Source organism: Siniperca chuatsi, linkage group LG12 (assembly GCF_020085105.1).
Source record: "Siniperca chuatsi isolate FFG_IHB_CAS linkage group LG12, ASM2008510v1, whole genome shotgun sequence".
In the NCBI taxonomy this organism is placed as follows: domain Eukaryota; kingdom Metazoa; phylum Chordata; class Actinopteri; order Centrarchiformes; family Sinipercidae; genus Siniperca; species Siniperca chuatsi.
This window is the reverse complement of record NC_058053.1, coordinates 5,541,847-5,565,487: the sequence shown is the minus strand read 5'-3', so window position 1 is coordinate 5,565,487 and position 23,641 is coordinate 5,541,847. Positions and strand designations below refer to the sequence as shown.

Genomic DNA, 23,641 nt, shown 5'->3' with positions numbered 1-23,641 from the left:
CAAGAGTCCATTAGATGGGTAGAGCTGATGTTTAAGGCTAATCATTACCTATCACAAGACTTTATTACCCTAGGGTTTATTAACTAAGTCCCTACTATAAACATTGTGTTTATTTTGGTTTACAGACTGACTAAAGACTACTTTGATCACTGAATTTGTCTGACCACAGAAAAGTTGGCTTGTGGCTGATAAATATATCAGCAGTCCACTTTAAATTTTTCCTGATACATTTCATGATGGTCACTTTCTTGCATAGCATTGCTTGAAAGTCACTTTGAAAATGAGTTATTTTCCCACAGAAAGTTGTCTATTTTTTCTCAAGCAACTGCTATTATTAAATGGTCTATTTTTGACAGTTTTAGAATGAACACATGCTTGGTTAAGAGTGTTAACTCCTTCTGGCCCAGAGGGCCAACTAATCTACATTTACTGTAATCATGCTACAACCAGCTCCTTAGAATTGTGTCACTGAACTTATGTCTTCCATTCCCGAAGTAGCATTCTTTATAAATTATATTAATGGCAAACAGACTTTATTTTCTTCTTTTTTGTTCCTTCAAGGGACAGATGTTATAACAAAAAATTAAAGTCAGACATACACCAGCTAAAGACAATCACAAGCCCCTTAGTCATGTTTGCCCAAAAGGAAGCTGCTTATCATATGACTACACACACAATATTTTTCTTTCATTGAAATTTTCATTAGGGCAAAAAGTGCAAAAATAGCTTGGCCTTGTGATAAATAAGTGAGATATACTGTATTATTTTCTTTAATAGGTCACAGTCTTTGCCGTTTTTATCAGCTGTATACATAATGATTTTGATGAAGGCTGTATTGCATTCAAGTGCCCGCTTTTCAGGTTTTTCTTTTTACAAGTAATATTTTCCATATTGTTTGCCATTTCTTTGGTGCTCACCCTCCCCTTTGTTAGACCAAATAAACATAATCTTGCAGACAGGGGTCAGTTGGATCATCCGTGAGCCCAGGCCATGACAGAGAGCTACAGGATAAAGTTGTCAAGCTTGTGTCAAGACATTTATGTATCTCAACATAAACAACTGGAAGCTTTTATAGGGATGGCGGCACAAATGACCTGAGTTCCTTTCTGTCAGCAACTGTGGTTACATGCACAAAATGCCTGCCTTCATTTTAAACCGTGGTGCTATTAGAGAAAAACTTGCACAAACCTCCTGTTCCTTTTATCACAAAGCTCCCATTAGCAGATGTCGAGGGTCTCTGTCAACTGATCACATAGGCAGTATGAGAAACCAGTCTGGACAAGAAAGTGAGGCCTGGATTACTGTGTAACCACAGAGCACAGAAAACGGGGGTCTAAACTGGATCGACAATAAATGGCACCATGTAGAGCAGGGACAATGTATGCAGGGAGGTTTAAGGTTGACACTGTCTTGATCTAAATGTAAGACAAATTATACAAACTTTCACTGGTGGATTGAATTTCTTTAGTTTACATTTTGTGGTTTTGAATTGTGTTGTTTAGATATATTTGACCATTATCCCATGAAATAATACAATTACTGAAATAAGATACTGTTGATATTGATTATATTTAAACATGTCAACATGTCACAGCAACTTTGCTTAATAATTGGTTGCATTATTGCAATTGATGGGACTAATTTAATCAATTGGAGAGAATTCAGCACAGCTCCTGATATTTCAAACCTTCACCACAAAATAGCATTCAGTTCTTTTTGTTGAAAACTAAACTCAGCAAATCACATTTTACAACTTTTGCTGCCATTGCAGTTTCACACAGCTTGCAGTTTTTTAAAGCTGGATCTGTAGTTTTCTTACTATCGTGTTTATCAACAAAGAGAACGAGTCAAGGGGAACACATTGGCCTTCACTGTAAAACACTGAAAGCATCAGTATTTTACATTGCTGTAATTCTAAGGTATCAGTCAGCAGGAGAGATCGCTTTTCACTGCTGTGACAAAAGGAGAAGGAGGAGGAAGGAGGAGTTAGGAGAGGAAATATTGCCAGGGCAGCCAATACGGAGCACACCTCCTCCTGCTCTCCCCCTTTGCTCTTTTGAATGGGGCACTCCTCTTCAATTTTCCTCTCTGCCTAGTGGAGTGTGTGTGGAGACAGAGCTAGAAAGTGTGTGTGAGGAGTGTAGTAGCCGTGTGGACATGTGATAGCTCACCTTGGGAGTCTGATCAAGTAAGTGGACGTGGTCAAGACTTGCCATTATACCTAAGATGAGGGCCCAGTTTGGAGTTTTGTTTTTGTTGGCCCTGTGGGTGGTCTACTCTGATGCTTGGTTTTGGTCCTGGAGTGCTACTACAACTTTGGCCCCAACAATGGACCATGAGGGGTCTGGCAGTCCAGCAGGTAGTGGAGAATCACCATCAGAGAATATTGCAGGGGTTGGAGCGGAGATCATTGATGAGGGACATGAGACTCAAAAGGTTGTGCAGACTTGGGATGAGACCACTGAGGCTCCTCAACTGACCACTTTAATACCTACAACAGAACCGGAGAATATACATGCATCAGAAAAGGGAAGACCGCGGATTTCGTCACGCATACATAAACCTGGTAATGGCACATCTTCATTAAAGGGTATGGGTTCTAGAGGATCTGATCATTTAAGGTTTACAGGAAATGTATCAGGACTTGGATCTGGGCTTGAGTCTGAATTGGCCTCAGACACTGGGTCAGGTCTTTGGTCTGGTTCTGAATTAAGATCAGAATCTGGATTTGCAACAGGAGCTGAAACTACCTGGGGGTCTGGCTTTGAAACACAGGGGTTTTCTGGGGAAATCCAACAAGGAGCAGTAATGCCCAATGGTCATATGGGATTAGATAGTGGAGGCAGTGTAGTGTCCCAAACAAAATTGAAGTTTCAAAAGAGCGCTTGGATCATTCATAACAGAACAGATGAGGGCCATAATCTTGGTAGCACAAAATCAGAGCAAAATATTGATTTTTCTATCGAAATCCCCAATATCACTAGAGGAAATAGAAATCTTAACAATAGCTCTAATTGGAATGCTAATGACTTGAATTTGACAAAGTATTCTCATGAAAATTCTACCCCAGGAGATTTACTAACCACAATTGTAGGCAACAACTCCATAGACACTACCCAGGTAACTAAGGACAACCAACAAGTGGAAGTTACTCATTTACCAGGTGGTGAGTCAACAGCTAACCAGGAAGCATTACAGACTAGTCAAGCTTCATTTGCTAGCCAGGCACTTTATACAACCCAAACACCATCTACTACTCAAAAAATGTTAATTACCCAATCACAAACAGCTGGCAAGAGACCAGACACTACCTTAATACCCATAGCTACCCAACTGCAAGTGGCTAGTCAAGCATCAGCAACTAGCCAGAAATTGGCGACCGACCAAATTGGTCACATCCGAGATGCTGCTCAAACATCAGTAAGCCAGCAAGAGCCTAGCCAAGCAACCTTAATTAGCCAGACAGCTGTAGATAGGTGGGCAACTGCTGAAAGCCACACAGAATTAGTCAAATCGGCACTGGTGATAGAATCCCCACAATGCTTGTTGCTAGATACTGCTCTTCCTTTCTGCTCCTCCATGGTTGGGGAAAGGTTTGTTGTGCCCAATTATCTCAACCAGAGCAGTGTGGAAGAAGTCCAGGTACTCCTTAACGAATGGGCATGGCTGTTGAGGTCACATTGCCACCATAGTTTGGAGTGGTTTTTCTGCCTTCTCTTGGTACCAAAGTGTGGCTCTCTGGTCCCGCTGCCGGTGTTGCCTTGCCGGAGTTTCTGCGAAGTCTTACGGGACAGTTGCTGGACACTCCTGGATGAGGGACGCCTCCCTGTGGAGTGCCACACTCTACCAGACGAGGAGGAGGAGGGGTATCAGTGCTTGTCAGTTAGTAACCAGAAAGGTAATCACTGGTTCAAATGAATCCTAGTTTTGTGATTCATTTTGAACCAGTTTTAAATATCTCTTCTCCCCAGTTTGTCTGGTGTTTCCACCTACTACCCAATACCCACCCAAAAAAATTACATTTATCCCTGTCAGCACAATAAAAGACATTAACAATGTCTTGGTTCCCAAAATAATTTAGAAGAAAAATAAGCATGCTTCAAGTTTGTTAATCCTGTTGTTAAAAGGAAGTTCTGGCTACAGCCTAACAAGCATGGTGCCAGCACTCTTAACAGTGTTGCATGTACAGTATGTGTTTCCCTTGTCATTTGGATCGCATGTGACTTACTACTTGAAGGTCATTATAGCACACACACACACACACACACGCACACACACAGTTCAGTGGGTTTGTGATTCATTACCAAACCCACTGATGTGTATTTCCTCTGTATGTTATTTATTCATAATAAATTTGTTTTTGTACATTCTGTATATCCTATCCTGCATTCATAGTATCAGCAGATGTACAGTCCGTAGTGTTAAGAAGTGGCAAGCAAACTTCAAGCATGGCATGCCACAAAAAATAAAATGTGAATTGAAAGAACCTCCATCTTCAAGTTTCGAGTTCCTAAATGCAGACTGTAGTAACATCAGAAAACACATCCATGTAAAAAAGCATTTTCTGTTTCCACACATAATTATTTATATGGAATAAAGTACTAATTTAAGAGTATTTTTTTAGGTAGCTTTAGGTACAGTTGGTGTTTTTTGTAATACTGAGGAGTTTGATTTTTCTATTAGCCTTAACACATCTGAAATTGCATAAGACAGAGGACCATCTTCTGTAAACAATTTGTGCATGAAAAACTGTAGATAATTGGGCATGTAGGATTGCATGTCTCTTTTGACAGCGAGTGGCTTGCAGGCAGCTTGATGTGCATTTGTCTGTCCAGGAATAGACAGATTAGGTTGTCATGCATGGGAAGCAGTCATGTTTGCATCAGTGGTTTTCAGTGGGATGCCAATTTGTACAACTGTGCTAGGTAAATGTATTTATGACAGCTGACAAGTTACTGGACTCAGGTGACACATTTTAACAGGTGAAAATGTTAAGGTAAAATAGTGAATCACCAATTAAGGCACTTGTTTCTATCTGATCTGGAGTGATGTGCATAATCTAGATTGTTGTAGTTTAATTCAGTTATGCGGCTGATGAACTCTTTCATCAAATTTGCATGTAATTACTGTGTATAAAATGCATTTAGATTCAATGAATATTTCATGTCAAATACCAGAACAGTGAATGGGGTTGTATGAAATAGCGCTTTCAAACAGCAGTATTAGAGCTGAAGTTATGTGAATTTCTGTAATGTTCCAAAAATTCCAGTAAACTATTAGTTATACTGTAGCTTATGGTTCAATTGGTTGATGATATAATCCTAAACATTAATAGGACCAGTGTGCATTTGAGTATCTTCTCCAGGACTAACAAGTACATTGCATGCCTAAAAATGATGGAGAAAATGACTCAGATGTTCATTGCTACTAGTGAGTGCTGATTCATGTGAGAACATCCTGTATTCTGAGTTCTGTATCAAACAATCTAATATGAGAAAATCTATTTATGTGAGCTAGCTGCCCCTCAAAATTATGAATGGCTTTATAGCCTATTCCCTTTTACTGGGCTACTGTCCTGCCCTCCACTCTCAGTTCAGATCACGGGGAGTTCAAGACTGTGTCTTTTTACAGCTTCGCTATCTTTCTGACAGCTTGCTTCATTGACAGACCTGAGTGGACAAGATGTCTCTGGTTCCAGGACTAAGTGACACTTCTGGGCCCAAAATAGATTTGTGTTTGTTTGAATTGAATTGAAGTATTAAGTGAGGTGTAAGAAGTTTTTAACTGCTCCATATACGTGTTTGGGAAAGATAAAAAAGGATCAAGATATATGAAAAGGCTTCCAGACACCACAGTCTTGACATTGTAAATAGACCTTAGGCAAATTAAAAAGTATGATTTTTGTTGCCATCTTTACACCCCGAGGACAGCTTTTATAGGTTCTCCAGAAGCTGGTTCACCACCAAGGCATGCATGTTGGGTATCGCCTTAGAGTAGCCTCAAGGTATCACTGGAGTGCTTTCAGTCACTCTAAATCATTCTTGGATAAACAGAGAGCCACTGCAGTCAAGACCATCTGGTATCACTCATTCAAACACAGCAGTCTTAAAAATCTACCAATGGACACTACTGAATAGACTTGATGTAACATATTACTTTACTATTGAGTTACTACTATCCCTGTGAGATCTCCTTGCCCCCAAATCCTAAAGATGACTGATACACTTGAGAGTCAATTAGACGTTGCCTATGAGCATTCTAACACCACATGGTTTCTGTTACCAAAATGCCTCATGTGCCTATGCCAGTGTCTTACTGCAGCAGCCAGTAGTCATACTGATGCAAGTGGTTAACAGGTTGGTGGGCTTTGGCTTAAAGCTGAATGAGGTCACACAACAAGAGCCATTTTTGCCAAGATAATGTGTTACAAAGCTCTGTAAATGTGTGCCCTAATGCCCTATCTTGGGCTGTTTTCTAGTGCATCTACCCACTTACGAGTTCTTTGACCTCTTAAATTCAGTGATCAGAACCCCTACTATGCAATGTCTGGGACACTTCAGACGCTTTTCACTATCTGCAGCTGTGTTTGCTTGATGTGTGGGAGGAGGGCACTCATATTCTCCTTTTGTTTTGGGCCTTAATACCACCCCACTCCTACATCATTCAACTATGACCTGCCATGCAAGAATGTCTCATGATATACTTGCATCTTTTTGAGTTGGTAATTTGGATGAAATTAAAGTTAAGGGCCATCGTCATGGGGCATGAAAACACAATGAAACTGTTTATACACTAAAATATTTGAATGTAGCCTATATATATGTGTATGTGGGAGATTGCTGTGGGAAGATTGCAGAGATATCTGTGTGTGCATGGAAACTTTGTAAGAAATCTGTCAGATGTGATCCTTTTACCACGGAGGGGGGGCTACCCCTGCGGTAAGACAGAATTGTTAGGGCACAATAGCCCTTTTAATGATGTTTTTCCATGGTTACCAGTCTCCTGCGTGAAAGATGAGCAGTCATTCATATCAGGGTCTAGAGGTCAACTGCAGTTTATTTTGGTTAGTTCTTGACGGTAAAACTATATCCTGTATGAGAAACTCCAGTGTTCTGTCAGTTAAGGCTGTGTAATTGATATTAAATGGAATCCTGTCACCTCTGTTGTGGTCTAAAAACATGAAAAGGATGTTTTCCTGTTAAGATATACACTGCTCTTTTGGTGGTATCTGAATGTCTGTGTACTTTTAGTTTGTGTTTTGTGGCTTACACACCCTTTTGGTGGTCTGACACTGATTTGTAGCACCATGGTTCCACTGAGCCAAGATTGATATTGTATCTCATGACAGGAAGGCCCAAAGCTGGCTCCAGTTCTTCAGCGTGCTGCTTGCCAGGGAATCATTTTGAGTTGGCTCTCAGGGGGGTTCCAATTATGGGCACAGTGTAGTCCGACTTCTTTGCTGCCAGAAACTCATTGCCCCCTCTGGTTTGTGCTAGTGCAAAATGAGAAATGATGAGGCAGTGTTGCAAAACACAGTACAGAAGCACAGGGATGTCTCGAGCTGGCTAATAGCCCAATTGTGACACTCTTAAAATGTTTTTAACAGATTTTGAAGGAGAGTGGTGCTGTCTCAGCATTTTGAATGAGCTCTAAACCTATTTAACAGCATCACTGTGCATCTGTGCACACTATTTTCTTCCAGTGTTCCAAAAAGACATATTTATGAAGTTAGCAGTATGTGGCAAGGGGTTTGTTTACACCCTGCATGTTGCCTCAAACGTTCGTCACTTACAGGTGGAGAACTTGGTTGAGAACTTGAACAGTATCATATTACTCCTTCCCCAAAGAGTAAAGTGCACAGCTGGTGGTAGACCCATCTTCCTTTTTATGGTTTGAGAATTACAGCTCAGTCTTCAGGGCGAGCAACATGAAATCTCCTTCCTGGACTATGATGTGGTTTTTGGTTTGATATCTTTTTCCGAGCGTTCTGCATCATGAGGTTAAAGATACTGCCAAATTTGCCCAGAGGTTCACATAATATTCTTTGCAGAAAGAAAGGACCATTTATTCATGGTGTTGATATATAAACCTGGATATTCAAAACATCCTGTGTTCATTTTTGTTTTTCAGTTTAGTGACACATTAGATCAGACACCTTGTAGTGGAACTTGGTCACATGTATATGCCACTATAGATTTTATGTTGTTAGTATGTAAGTTCCATAAAGTAACCATGGTACCATATCTCCTTGCATAAGATACAATTATTAAAGCGCTGCTGTATAGTGCACCTGTGTGTGCCAACTGTGGTATTTTATTTTGCCAGATAAAATTGATTCCAACAAGTGACATTGATTTAACATTATAAGCATTACAAATGACTCCCCTTAATCCTATAAGTAGCCAGACAAACCACAAAATCAAACAGGATCAAATAAGCAGAAAGTAAACACAACCGCCATATCACGTGACCAAATTTAACTTACTTCACTTTTAAATTGCTGACAAGTACTACAGACATAGTTTATAGGTGAACTCTGACACTCCAAACACAGGTCAGACCACTGACCAGCTTTTTTGCAGAGTGAGGGGCGAGATCATTGCCCTTGTCAGCAGGCCTCAAGGGATGTTTTAAATGGCGATGGAGCGTAGTGAGTGAAACCGCAAAGTTTTCTGGGACTGTCCAGATGTCCAAATGTTTTCCCATGGATTATTCAGGATCCTGTACTTCCCAAAGCTGTATATACAGTCTCACACTGTATGTACAGCTTTATCAACAGGGTATCACAATCTCTGGTACCCCATCTTGGAATGTTAGAAAATGAAAAAGAGCTACGTTCCCGGTCAGTAAGCGGACTTCTTGACAAGACAATCTAGCACCATAAACCCAGCACCACTCCATTCATCAGCAGTCCTTTTCTATGCCCGATTGGCCTCGAAGCTGTCATTGGTTAACAAAAGCTATTTGGGAAACCTGAATTGAGATTGCACTTAAAATGCTAATGGTCAACCTTTTGTATACCCAACAATTTTTGATCTCTGAGAAGGAATGGCTGGCTGGCCCTTTGCTGACAATGCAGGCACATTGAACAGGCCTCAGCAAAAACCTTCCTTTGCCAGCCTAAAGCAGGTCAAACCTTTTCATCTGCTTTAGATCCGGTAATGAAATTGTCTTCATCTACAGTTTAGAGCTTTCTTTTTTCTTTATTGTCATCCGGCACAATTACATCAGGATCCTTTTTTAGATTTGTAATAAATAGATTATTTTTGCATGTAGTGTTTGATCATCCTCTGGTTCATATGGATGTTTTTTGGTAAATTCTGAACATAGTCCAAAAGAGTGCACATCTCGTCAGTGTGAGTAATGACTAATAGGTGAGATATTCCACTAATGAGGGGATTGGGAAGCTTGGAACGTGAGTGCGCGTGTGAAGATGTGTGTTGTTCATTTGGCAAATACATGAGAAAATCAGATGTTTGAATTATAGGATAAATAAATGGCCATACATGCTGCATTCTGAGGGACGACCAGGCTCCAGTCTGAATTGATTAGACCTTGAAGTCTAATCTGCACACAAATTAAATATTTTTTATGCCCAGCTGCTAATTTATGCTTAACAAACTGCATGTTTCATGCAAAGTACTGAAGAAAGTTAATTGTAGGTAGTAGTAGTAGTAGTAGATACATTTTTCAGCACAAATGTTGTAATTCAGAGGAAAAACATTCTCATTACTTTTCATTGCAAAAAGAGTTACGATACATGCTCAGCTATGGAGTGTTTCTGCTGTAAAGATAGCTCACATGTCAGCTTGAGCACCCGTAGCAGGAGAATTACAAATTAAAATGGTGTGCTTTCCCACGTGATGGATTTCACCACTAAATTACTACAGAGTTTTGCCTTTTTCAAACCTGCTCTGGCAGAAATTGTGCACATAAGAGGGAGCCAGGTTCAGACATGTGTGCACAGGCCCACTGAAGAGACCCTTGAGGTTTCTCAGTCTGACTTTATCAGAGTAAACATCTGGTTGGCCTGGTGCAAATGATTTAGTTTATTGTAAACCGCCATCTATGCAGGATTTAAAGATCCACAGTCTACCAAAGGTGTTCTGAACCTGGGACTCTGTGACTGTCTGTATTGTGTCATTTCATGGTTAACATTTTCTAATTTTGGTAGAAAATGTCTCTTTTATGCTGAGGTCTTGTTTGTCTCAGGATTTTTGTCTTATATTAGTATATATTCTATAGACTGATATCCAGCTATCTGGTTTTTAGTTTGCTAATACATGCTGTATTGGATATATGTTATTGGATTTTCCACCAAGATGCTATTTCAAAATTGACCCAAAGAGTATCATTTGTATAATCAACTAATGTAGGAGATCTCACAAAAAACGTTTTTTGTATCACTTATCTAAATGTGCTTTTCCAGATTTGGTTGGTATTTCTGGCACATCTTCATACTAACAGTGCTTCATTTATATATTCTGGTGACATTTACAGTATATAATTAAATAAGTATAAATTATTAATGTACAATCCGCTTAGTGATGACTCTTCTTCAGAAATGTCTGTCTGGCTGGTGCATAATTAATAGTGGAAAGTATTTTTATTGCTGTCCTGTTACAGCTTCACTGGGTTCCCTGTTAGCTCAGATTCAAATGAAAGCATCTTTAGTTCTCAGACAGCATGCAGAATATTCAGACTCGTGTTTATGGTTGTACAGCGAAAAGCAGGACCTCGGGTCAGCTAAACTTCCTGTGTGTTTAAGCTCTCAACAAAGCCAACTGCCAACCCCACTGATCTCCAGCACTCAGGGCAGTGGGGAGGCTTTGAACCGAGCAAAGCATTTCTTCAAAGCACCAGAAACTATGTCAAGTGTTCTCCCAAAACAGTGATTTTTGTGATTTCTCTTTTAACACGAGGAAACATTATTTTTGATCAAAGCACAAAAGGTTTAGTCTATCTCCACCATGAATGTGAATGAATACACATCGCACTTTGAGGTCCTTGTATTCTCGCCTCCAATTATTATGCACTGACCTCGCCAGAGTCACCCAGGGTGATGGAAGAGTGAGCAAAGATATGCAGGAGGCCCAGCTGTTGGTCCCTGCGTGCCCTGGAGCAGTGACATTTAGCAGATGTCACACAAGTCGGAAGAGTTTTTAGCTTTTTGTTTCTGTTTTAGTGTCTTCAGGAATGAGATGCATAGATATCCATCTTATCCATCCTATTCTGCACACAGTAGATTGATCAGTGGTCAAAATTAGAAAAGATTTTCTGCCATAGAGTTTTACAGAGAACACATCTAGTGGCTATAGCTCGGCATGTTTTTAGCTCTTCTGACAAATTTGTTTCAGACCCTTCTATCACTACATTCAATAATAAAGGCTTAAACCTTTTATCAGGTAAACACAACACAGCAGAAATATAAAATTATCTTCTCGACACATACTCTATACAGACACATATTTAAGTGTGAAGTAAACTCGAGTCACATCTTCATGTACTGTCTCTTCTGGACATCTCCCTTCAGTTTAGGAAGTAGGAGTTTGGCAGTAGCTGGTCGTGTCTTTGGAATACAGGCCTTGCAATTTCTGCTAAAGTGATCTGCTTTTTTTAGTCTCATATGGCCTAGCCTTTGCCTTTTTTGGGGGATGTCAACCCTTTCCATATTTCGGTCTGTGAGTTTTAAAATGGTCTGTTTGTTTGTGGTCCCCTGAGCAGAGTCGCTTTGCCAACGCTTCTCAAAAAAGCTTACAGTTTGGTTGGAGGCAGTTGTGGTAACTTTTCATTTACATTTTATGAAATGTGTTGATGCTTTTTACATTACCTTCACTTTAAGTCAACCCCCAACAGCCTAATAAAGCCTGGTCTAACATTACACCCTGCCATGCAGCCCTCCCTTCTAACCTCGAGATATTTCATGCATATTGTGGCCTCACATCCTTTTTCTCTCCCCCTCTAGAAGACAGTGGCGTCTCCCTGCTACAGCTGATTGGGGATCCTCCTCCAAATGAGATCACCCAGATCTATGGGCCTGATAACAGCCCTGGCTATGTCTTTGGCCCCGATGCCAACACGGGCCAACTGGCCCGTGCCCACCTGCCAAGCCCATTCTACCGAGACTTCGCCCTCATCTTCAACCTGAAACCCACCTCTAACAGGGGCGGCGTCATCTTCTCCGTCACAGATGCCTCACAGAAGATCATGTATGTGGGTGTTAAACTGTCAGCCATGCAGGGCGGCAACCAGAATGTCATCCTGTACTACACAGAGCCCGACTCACAGCAGTCGTATGAGGCGGCCAGGTTCCTTGTGCCCTCCATGAGGGATACCTGGACTCGCTTTGCCATTGCTGTGAGGGATGACAAGGTGATGTTCTACCTCAACTGTGACACAGACCCTCAGGTGATGCGCATTGAGAGGTCCCCGGATGAGATGGAGCTGGAGGCTGGTGCTGGGGTCTTTGTTGGGCAAGCTGGAGGAGCTGATCCTGAGAAGTTTCTGGTGTGTACACAGGCTTTGTCTGTTTTGAACAAAACAATATTCAAGCCCATGAAATCAGGAAATTAAATAATTGAAGGGCTATATGATATACCATGTTTATTTTAAAAGCTTTCATAGTAGCTAAATAAATATTTGCATGATGCTTCTGCACTGAATAAGTCAGACTAATTCTTGTGTTGGAGACAGAAGACTGCACATCTCACATTCCCAAACTACTTCTTTTTCTAGAACCAACATAATGAGACAATGAGACAGTGAAGTTTTTGAAAAGTGCAGTATTGTGTTTTGATTTTCCATAGTCAGTCATGTGAAACATCTTGGCTGAATTACTCTCATATGATTTGATTGCTCAAATTGGCCTACTCTAAACCATAACATAAATGTCTTCCTCACCTCACCATCCTCATCAGAGTAGTCTGCAAATAATTGGAGACCTGACAGTTGTTATATAATTAACTTCAGTCATTTGACTGCTGTAAATCCCTTAGCTGTTAAATGGTTATAGTAGTTCACCCATGGCTACCTGCACAGAGAAAACATGCAACTGTAATCAGTGATAATTGTTCATTCTACTTCTGTGCATGCAACTAATTATTTTTAAAAGATAAACCATGGGCAGTAGGTGCAGTACAGTTTTTTTTCTTGCACAAATCAAAAGAAAAAAAGTAAAAGGGCAAAACCAAAATACTCTGTGTAAGCCCTGAACAATTTAAGTGTTGAGGGAAAAACTGCATTTGTAAACGATGATATATGACACGCTATTGCTTTAGTGATTTGCATTACTTGGGAGCATTTGTTTTATGTCCTTATAATTCACTAAGAATCTGGGGGGAAATTACTTTTTGGACTCTAGTACAAGTTTGACAATTATAATCCCAGATATAAAAGGCGGAATTTTTGATTCATGCAATCTTCTTTATTTATCTTAGACAATAAGATATTTAAGAGACTTTTACTGTCTTAGATGGAAGCTATTCAATAGATGGCTGACTTCTGTCAGCATTCAGTTGCCTTATTTTCAGTAGAAACACACAACTTCTGACATGACCTTGTTGTCTTTCTCCTTTTGAGTTACACTTTAACATGGCTTTTCGCTGTTCAGTGTTGCCAAGTATGGAGTCTTGCTGCTTATGTGGACATAAATGACCTCCCTGCTCTGTTAATAAGACTGAATTGAGGCCATGAAGCCGTAAAGGCAGAAGCACTTTTGATTAACTTTACAGGTGAGCCAATAAAGGTGTCTATTCCCTCCATCCCCTGCTAAAAAGTATATTTTAATAATGAGGATTATATTGGTACATAATACAGAGCTAAAGATATATTTACACTACTAAATATGTCCAAATTCCAAATGAGTGTTTGCCCAGCTGAAACATCATCTCTCCCCTCCTCTCTCAGCTGTTACACTTGTTTTAATGTTGTTTTATTGGTGTGTTTGAAGACAGCTGCTTATTTTGTTGGAAACCGCTTTGTAACTACACGGTTCAAGTTTTTCTTTTTCTTTTTAGTACACACATATTTTGTTAGAAAGATGTTTTGTAAACTGCTTATTTGGAAAAAGGAACCTAACCCTGTTTCTTCTTTCAGGACTTGTTGGCCATGTGCTATTTGTTGACCCTAGCTTGGCCCTAAGCTAGAAAGGTCTTGTGAATTTAATTTCTCTAATCAAATCAAGACTTGACGAGCTTCTTTTGCATCTAAATATTTACATTATGTATTTATAAAATGGACATTCCATTCTGAAATAGGATTTGTTTAGTGGATGTCTCTTTTTCTTATTATTCATCACGCAGTGACAGTTTGAGATTTATTGTGAACATCTAAAGCAATTTATTAGAAAAAGACCACAACATGTCGACTAAACATTGTACAAGTTACAAAAAAAGCCAATCAGTACAGCCACTAAAAGCCTATGTAGACACACGGTTTAAATGTCAAAGATATTTATCTTCAAAGCTCTCCTAAATCCATTTGACTTTTTTCTCAGGACATAAATGTGTCCTGAAGAGTCACCTTCAAATAACTCAGCAGCAGAGAAACCACCTCTTCACACACAGCTAATGGCCCTCTGATAGGCAGTCAGATAGCATTCTTGCTATCTGTGCGAGTATCCTGTGTGGGAACATGTATCAGATCGTCTGTGTGGGGCAGAGATAGAGGCACTTCACAGGCACGGGCTAAAACTGGAGACATCAATAGCCCCTCTGATTTTTGTCTAAAGGGGGACTTCCCTCAAAAATATCACCAAAACCCTAGCAGCAAGTTCAGAGATAAGCATCCATGTGTGTTGAAAGTAGGACATTGTGTGTGTGTGTGTGTGTGTGTGTGTGTGTGAGAAAAAGTGCTGTTCTGACATTATTATATGTATAATCAAACATCAAAACACCTTGTCCTTGTTTTGCAACAGGGGGTGATCGGTGAGCTGAGGGTGGTGGGAGACCCCCGTGCTGCTGAGAGGCACTGTGAAGAGGATGAAGATGACTCAGATATGGTGCGTGGCAACTAATCACATTTTGAACATAACTGACAACAACTCCCCCGAACAGCGATCGTCCAATCATAGCTTAGCAACAGTAACGAGGCACTGCAGTCCTGTTAAGCCTTTCCAAAACCAAAAACACACGAGCACAAGAGTGTAAGGAATAGTGTTTATCTGCTCTAACGTAAGCTCCATCCATTAGCATGTCCGGCTAACTAGCTTATATAGTTCAAATGGGGCAGAGATGCCCTAAAGTAACACAAGTAAGGACATTTTTCTGGGCTTTGTTGATTTATTGCAGCATCACATCACTTATTATCAATAGTAAATCTGTAACAGTCAGGGAGCAGCCTTTTCACCGCTGACCCTGACCACACACACAAACACAGGTGCCTCCCTGCAGCCCACCAGCAGCCTAAACTGGTATTTAGTAAAACATTGCCTTCACAGCTGTTCTCCTCACTGAGACCACCAAAACCTTGTCTTTACCGAGTTTACCGCTTGTTGTCATCAAATCTTTAGATGTTGTTTGGATTACACAGGAGAATCACGTTTGAAGTGGAAATGACAGGTTTCTGATTTCAGGATGTGTCTTTTATCTCAAATGATAAACTCACACACACAGCTGTTTTCCCGTATAGAGGACACATTCACGCTTTGAATCTAACAGGAGTATATGAGACCTACTTACTGTATTGTACATTGTCTGATACAACAAATACACAAGCATTTGACTGAATTACATAAGTGCATAGACATAGAGTACTAACAATGTATAGAGTTCAGTATTAAATTACACCTTAATTCAACCAAGTAAAAGGCTCATTGAGATTAGAATATCTGTTTCAAGAGGGAAGAAGGTGGCATAAAAAGCACATTTACAGCAATAAAGATAACACAGACAACTACGATAGGGCAGTAATACTGTCACACAGAGCACAGATAGCATAGAGGTATGTAGTTCAAATATGTGTACACGTATTCAATAAACACACCGCCCTAAATTGCTAAATTCATTTATAGCTGACTTGAATTTTACTAAGAATTTAAGTAGAGTTCATGAACTGACACACATGGTGCAAGGACAACACACGCAGTGAAAAGATATCACAGTTGTAATTGTCAGTGCACGGAATAAAACAAAAACAACAATTGTGTGGACATTAAATTCAATTTAAAATGTGTGATTGGTCTTCTCAGGCTTCAGGGGAAGGAAGCGGCCATGAGGAACCCAGACCCCCAAAACCAGCCGTGGAGAAACAAAGATGGACAGTATGGAACAGCCTTTGTTTATTATTGAGCTCTTTTACTTATTACGAAGGTTTGACAATACTCACCTGCTGCTGTTTGCTTCTTCTTGTCCTTTAAGCTTGGCTAAATGATGTTTCATTAATAACAGTTCTGTTCCTTGCAGTTATTTTGCTGCCCTTACTCTTCTTGACGCGTTATATTGCAACATTATGGGTTTTCTCACTGGAAATTGTAACATTGTAAATGAAGAGCACATAAGAGAGTGAGGAGAAGAATGAATGAAGAATGCTTTGTTCCCTAAAGGAGGATTCAAACAGCTGATCAAGCCATACATGTATACCTGGCCGACAAAGATTATTACCAGCAGACTGTGCTTCTGCAAACACTGAGTCATCCCAGTGTTACATATACCACTGATGTCTCAATGTCTCAAGTTACTCATATAAGTGAGTGAACACTCATTCCTCAAGAGAGATTAAAAACTGCTGAGTTGATAGAAACTGAGCCTCTTCTGGCTTATACATTTGGGGACTTTTTACATAGAGAGTTTCCTCTTGTCAGACTAGAAAGGAAATGACCTTGGGGAGTTAAAGCTGGGCCTTTCTAAAGTTTTAACAATACAGTCCTTATGAAATTGTATAGCTGGTTTATTTGCTCATAGCTGTCCAAATATAAAGAAAGGCCAGCATGTTAGTTTTAGCATTGTTCTTCAGTATAAATTGTACATGCTTAAACAGCAGGAAATTTACCTGGTGTCAGGTGAGGTGTGTGTGCTCTGGATAGATGTAGCTGTCGGCTTATCACCTGGAGGAAGGCCTAACCTAACAGATATCGCGAGAAGGCTGACAGTAGTCTCTCACCAACCATGTACATTTGCACTGTTCTGTTCACTCACACTGTCACACTTATGCTATCATTCCCACTATCTCTTTGCAGTCACCCATGCAAGATCTCTAGATCATTGCATGTACTTGTATCTTTTGGTGTCTTCCTTCATCTCTGCTCCCCCCCCCTCCATTGTCCTTCGGTCTTCCTCTCTCTGCGTTCTCTCTCTCACACTCACACACAATCAGATTCCACAGACACCCACTCACATCTCCCCACCCTCAAAGATAGTCACGCAGGCTGAAATGTAGCACAGCCTCCTCCCTGTACCACCACTGTGCGTGCGTGCACTCCCTCTCACAATTATAGTGGAGAGTTAGAAAAACCAGATGTCAATTTGGACTCGATCTGATCCAAGACAGAGGCCCCCCTCCTCAAGGCTTTGTTATTCTGACTGGTTTCTCAATCAGCTGTGTACAGGAACTGACAGAGGTGGAAAGAAAGTTAGAGAAGGAGACAGGGAGGGCAGGGTCATCATTACTGCTCTCTGCCTTGATGCCCTGCAACCTTTACAAGAGGTTTTTCCATCTGTTCAGTAGGCATTTATTAGCATCATGTGATATGTAATGTAAAAGACAACAGCTGGCATCTAACGCCCACCTGCCGATGTCTTTCCATCTGATGTCTGTTCACAGAAAGTAGAACCTACACTGCACAATGGTCCAACCAGTGCAATTAAGGCAAGTCTGGGCAGATACAAGTTAGAGAGGGAGAGTTGTATAAGCGAAACTTTCCATTTTGTCATCCTGGAATCCATGGTGATAGATGGCAGAGCTAGTCATCCTTAACGGTGTCACCGCTGGAATCCAAGTGTCCCCATCAGCATGAAGCCCAAAGAGGAAATGTTTCAAGAGCATAATTCTAACTCGATGCGATGCAAATGATTGTTTCAGGTAAAGCACAGCCACTTAGTTGTTATTTCCAAATGTCCGCAATGTCCATCATGTTAAGAAAAACTCCATCAAACTACATTCAATAAGCAGAACAAGTCAAGGAAAATACAGTAAACATGTTCAAATTGATTTAAAGAGTAATGATTAGATGAAACAGAAATCAATTTTGTGAGATTACTTAATGCTCTAATTAATTAATCTTAATAAGGCCCTGGGGGAAATGCTGTTATAGCTCCATTAGGTTGTTTTCATGGAAGACAAAGTGTCAGGGAAGGCAAATTTCTATTCAAAATACCAAGTAGCTAACTGATTGGCTAAGAGGCACGTTTTGCATTTAGTGTGCTTTTAACTGAAACGCAGCAATGTTTTGGGAAAAGACTTGATTGTTTCTGTTCAAATAAAATAATAATACGATTCCATGCAAGATTGCAGCATCTTGTAAACAGCCAGACTGTTTTTCTTTCATCCTTCAGCCAACCACAGAAAATGTGCAAATTCCAATAAGTTTCCTCTGTGATACTTCGTTGGGGCGTGCACTGAAAAAGAAAAAAAAACCCCATCCTACACTGCTGCAGAGGTGGAATATGTTCATTGCCGAGGGAGCTGCATACCTGCTCTTAGATTCAGGGGTTGTGTGGTTCAAATCCATCAACACTATGTTCTACAGATCCAAGCCTCCCACCCGTCACCCCCAGCTATGATGGATAGGTGAAGGAGTGACTAAGCAGGGTATTCTTTATCACATTAATACATATATCAACTTAGAACAGTCAATAGTGGTCTGGCCAAATTCTTAGCATAGCCAGTGCCGTGCAACACAGTGGGGAGGATAGTTTCCCAGAGAGGAAACTGGTTAATTATCAACACTGACTTCACTTTGCCCCTTCAGCTGCCCCCTCCCCTACATTCTTTATCCCGCTCCTCTCTTGAATTCCACAGGTGACAATCCGAGGTGTGTCACCGGTGAAGAATGAGCTACAGACAGGGGGGCATTTGCATTATTTCTTCCCCCTCTCTCTTTTTTTACCCAAAGGCAGTTTGGGAGCAGAAGTGACCCCACCTCCCCCAACCTTCAACTACTCCTGTTGCTTCTCTCAGTCCTGCTGTGTTTTTAGTGACGGAGGATTGTTGGTAGACCGGAGGCTTTGTCCACAAACACACGTTACTATATGTTTCTGTAGCATGTATGTTTTTACGAGTATAGGGTGCACAAAAACATAAAAAGTATACTTTCTAAGTATATTAAGCTACTTTGACAAAACAATGAATGTGACTTGTGAATGCAGTCATAAAATGCAGTACGAAGGTCAAGGAAAAAGAAAAGTTGGGAAGAAATCTGATGACACACAAACACACACCACATCCTTCCTTAAGTTCAACCCCTTTTATTTGATCATGGGGATTAATAGTTCAGCTGTGCAGGTTAAAATGAGGGTTTGGAGTGGCTGCAATGAGATGACCACACACATACACAAAAATGAATACCAGTGAAGGTTGTCATTTGTATTGCAAACAAACTCAATTATTGTACTCTGAGTGTCATTATCACTCTGGGTAATGACATGCAGGGTAGATCGGTGTGATAGACTGGGAGCTGTTTTCCCTGACAGCCTCAATAATGTTCACTTCAAGAGGAGTTTTGCAACAACAATTTGCCAAAAAAAAAGGAAAGGTTTTGTTCTTTCCGCACATGTTGACTCCATCACGTTTTAAAAAAGCTTGTTGTAGAGTTGGGAAACAATGTTGTTAGCTGGGAAGACAGCTTTGGCTGCACATACTATAAACATTAGTGCAACTGAATGGTAACACAGTGTAGAAACGTGAGTCATTTTTGTTGGGATTGTTTGGGATTAATGTTAACGAGCCTTACTTTTCCCATGCAGTGACATGGTTCTTACATTTTTTCCAAGGCTCTTCAGTGTAGGGGGGGAAACAGAGTCATAAAGTCTAGGCTTAGTGCAGCTTCCAGTAAATGTCATCCATTGCCCTTTTTAAATATGCATCTCTCTCTGTTGCATGTTTATTTTCCTGCAGACTACTCCTCCATCTTCCCGGCCTATTCAGCAGCCACCACTGACCAGGAAAGAGGAGGTGTCAATTGCAAGAGAAACAGGTGAGTTTATCTGGACACAGTCAACACTTCCTGAAGAGAGACTGAATTTAGTTTACTTTTTTATTTACAGATCACTCGCTGTCCTTTAGTTAGACCATTCTGCTGGCAGAGAGACATCAGCACTACCTTGAGGTGGAATATTGTTTGTGTTTCTGTCTTGGACAGAGTTTTGTCAAACGGTTTAGTATACTGTTTTTTATGCAAGCCCTCTTCAGAGTGTTTTTACAGATGCCTTTGGATCTGCCCCTTTCTGTTTTGCAAATATCTTTCATGAATTTATAATATTAATTTTAAGATGGAAAATAGATGTTGTACTTCCACATGCCGACACGTGGCTTAGCTCACCTGTTGGGTATAGTGGGGAATGTTTATGACAGCACATGGTGTTGCAGAGTTCATGTTCCTTGAACATGCATAGCTGAGCTAGTCAGAGCTGGCTGCAAACAGATTCACTGACATATGTCTCCACCTAGTGGACATTAATGCAATATAGGCGTTGGAAGTCTCATTTGTGATGAGCACTGAAGTGTCAGTGTAGGTGTTGGTTGTTGTGTGAATTACATTAAAATAAGTAATCTTCACTGCTCACTGCTGCAGTTTTTATTTGGAGTTCTACCATCCAGGGTTAAAGTTGACTTTATCCCCATCGTACAGACAGAGAACGTGAAACAGATTTTTGTGTGCTGCTGTACTATATTTCCTAAATTGCACAAGATATTCCAGTGGAGAATATGTCAAACAGTGTCATGTAAATGCGCTTAGAGCCACTTTGTGTAAGATTTTAAAATGTCTGACTTTGGCACCATCTGGTGGTAGTGGCATGAATGACACACTGGGCACCATTTTCATTTCAAAAATAAGTAGGTCTCAGTTTTATCTACTGAGGCACAATGCTTTTGTTTGGAACCTGACGTTTGATTTGTCTGCAATGTAAAGTGTACAAACTATACTGTATAGAACAATATTACATTTTCTATGAACTTTAACAAAGCTTCAACACTAATGCTAAATAAGAAGATGTAGGTCTTCTCACTCTGTGGAACTTAGATGTCATCATGGGATGTCAGTTGATGACAGAGACAAAGCGAGTTGTTTTGTCTTGGAAAAGAGATATAAAACTACCTCGACCAGACTCAAACTTTAAAAAAAAAAAAACTTATCATGACTGATTTGATAAACTAACAGTTACCTCACGTCCCGGAGCATCCTTGTAACTGACCTGAAATAGTGTCAAACTGGAGACTTAATTTAACACTGTCTTTTGCGTTGTGTTCAGCAAGTGACTCCCAGCACGTTTCAGTTTCTGTGGAGTCCAGGCCTGGACTTCCTGGGTCACCAGGTGGGTCGAGGGGGGTTAAATACACAGAGACCAGCATCCAAATCTCCTGTGTTTCATTTCCTTTTTATTCTCTGGTCTGACGTTCTGCCTGCTTCATGTGTTCTCCTCATGCAGGACCTCACATGGATTTCATAAGCACACAAGCACAAGAATGCATGAATCTGTCTACTTTATGCTTTTGAATTCATGCAGGGTGGTGAGCATGTTTGTATATAAGCCATGGGGATGGAAAATTGGGCCGCTCAGGCTGTAATCCCACGAAAAAATATACGCAAAGGGAGAAAATAGGAGAGCTCAAATGAGAGGGAAAAATAGCAAAGAAGAGAAAATGGAAAATGGATAGAAAAACAATTTTGGTAAATCGTCACATAGATTTCATTTCTTAAAAATAACAAGGATTGGACAAGCCAGACTAGTATTGCATATTAGCTTAGGCTAGTAATGCTGATATGTGTCATTAGGTTTTCAGCAAATATTATATGCTTATGTATCCGTTCAGAGGCATGGGATCCATTTTTCCATTGCTAAACTCTAACTCCTAAACTGAAAGATTGAAAAAGCCTGCTTGAAGCGGGCAGCATTTCGCTGTGCATGTCAGCAGTGTTGGAGATGGGCGACTTCTACACAACTGACGGAGTGGGTTGCATTTCATACGAGCTCCACTCACGTCAACTGAAAAGTGACGCATTCAGTGGGAAGAGTTTAAGGTCTATTCAGCTCACACCACCTGAAAACCTTCACATGGCCTTTAAATTACAGCCGTGCACGCTGGGATTCTCGCTCCATCAAGCAAAAAGTCATTTTCTCTTTCCTCCTCTTCTTTTGGGTGCAGGACATGTTTATTGTTTGGGATGTGGGATACAAACATTAATCATGTTTGAAAGGTCTTTTCATGAGGGTATTAATGACTGTCCTTTGTCGCTGTTTTCAGGGCCAGTTGGGGCTAAAGGAGAAAAGGGTGACCAAGGGGATAAAGGAGACAAAGGAGACCGGGGTCCAATTGGGCCAAAGGGAGAATCTGGCTCCGGCTCTGGCTCCGGCTCACGGGGTGCAGCCCGTGGAGAGAAGGTTTGGGCCTTTTTTTATACTCTACTTTGACAGTTGATGGAATACTTGTGTTAGACAAGTCATCTTTGTCATCCATATTGAGAGTAGGGATGCACTGATGATGCAAGAGAAGTTTTTTTTTTAATCTAGTCTGTCTTTCTGAAGGTTGCAGTGGGCAGTGGGCAGACGTAGTAAGAGCAGTGATATGAGCTGTGGTGAAATGTCCCAAAGAAACACCAGAGGGCGCTGCAAGTCATAATTTTATGCAAGCGTGTGCAATATAATGTCAAGCCATGTTTTATGTTACTTTATTATACATTTTATTTATTTCAGTACATACTGTACATTTAATTTTTTATGAGGATACGCTGTGTGTGTGTGTGTGTCTGTGTGTGTGTGTGTGTGTGTGTGTGTGTGTGTGTGTGTCCAGTTCTTTTGTCTTATGAAGGCCAAATGTCCACACAATGATTATAAAATTAGACCTGACATTGATTTGATTTTCTTCTGTCAACATACACATAACACATTGGTCCAAATATACACAAAACCAGGAAAAAAGAAAACAAAAACCAAAAAAGAGAAAGAAAAAGAAAAAAACACACACTGATTCAATCCAGCAGGGGATACAGACATAAGTAGACTAGAGTAAAAAATAAAAGCGAAAAATAAACTTTAAGTAGAATTGAATACAAACAAGGTGTGTGCATCAAACAGAGGCATGACGCAGGACAAACACTCAAAAACACTCAAACCAAAGTTGCATTTATGTTATGATTAGGCTGAGGTATATTATGATCATTGGTCATTGGGATTACGGTTAGAAACAGTTTGAGTGTGTGGCTGTGTAACTCAGCGGGATGAGAGTTCCACTGGTGCCAGCCCTGATGAAAGTGTATACGCTCAATGTGAGGTGCTTTAGGTAAAACTCTCCCACACGTGTCTGTGGATATGTATGTCAGTGCGTTCTAATGTTTCAGGTCAAATTAGACAGCCAATGAAGACTGTCGGCACTGACCTGGCTCTGTTTCTTCTTTTCATTGTCAGGGAGAACCAGGGGAAAAGGGAGCAAAGGTAAGTTGGAGATTATCTTGTGTTTTGGGTGACTCTTCGGGTCAACTAGAAGTTCT

General features: G+C 40.5%; 1 protein-coding gene across 5 annotated transcripts in view; it reads left to right on the top strand.

Annotated features, from left to right (window-relative positions):
- col18a1a (collagen type XVIII alpha 1 chain a) overlaps positions 1 to 23,641 on the top strand; it is a 75,987-nt gene that overhangs the window by 33,380 nt on the left and 18,966 nt on the right. The window contains exons 1-8 of one of the 5 annotated variants that reach the window (XM_044217005.1): positions 2,085 to 2,566; positions 11,966 to 12,507; positions 14,915 to 14,998; positions 16,187 to 16,258; positions 20,050 to 20,128; positions 21,405 to 21,467; positions 22,399 to 22,535; positions 23,559 to 23,585. In XM_044217005.1, the coding sequence (XP_044072940.1) occupies positions 2,227 to 2,566; positions 11,966 to 12,507; positions 14,915 to 14,998; positions 16,187 to 16,258; positions 20,050 to 20,128; positions 21,405 to 21,467; positions 22,399 to 22,535; positions 23,559 to 23,585 (1,344 nt within the window). In that variant the 5' untranslated portion in view covers positions 2,085 to 2,226. Of the gene's footprint in view, positions 1 to 2,084; positions 2,591 to 11,965; positions 12,508 to 14,914; positions 14,999 to 16,186; positions 16,259 to 20,049; positions 20,129 to 21,404; positions 21,468 to 22,398; positions 22,536 to 23,558; positions 23,586 to 23,641 lie in introns of those variants that run through there. The other 4 variants (XM_044217004.1, XM_044217007.1, XM_044217006.1 and 1 more) reach the window with 4 other exon arrangements.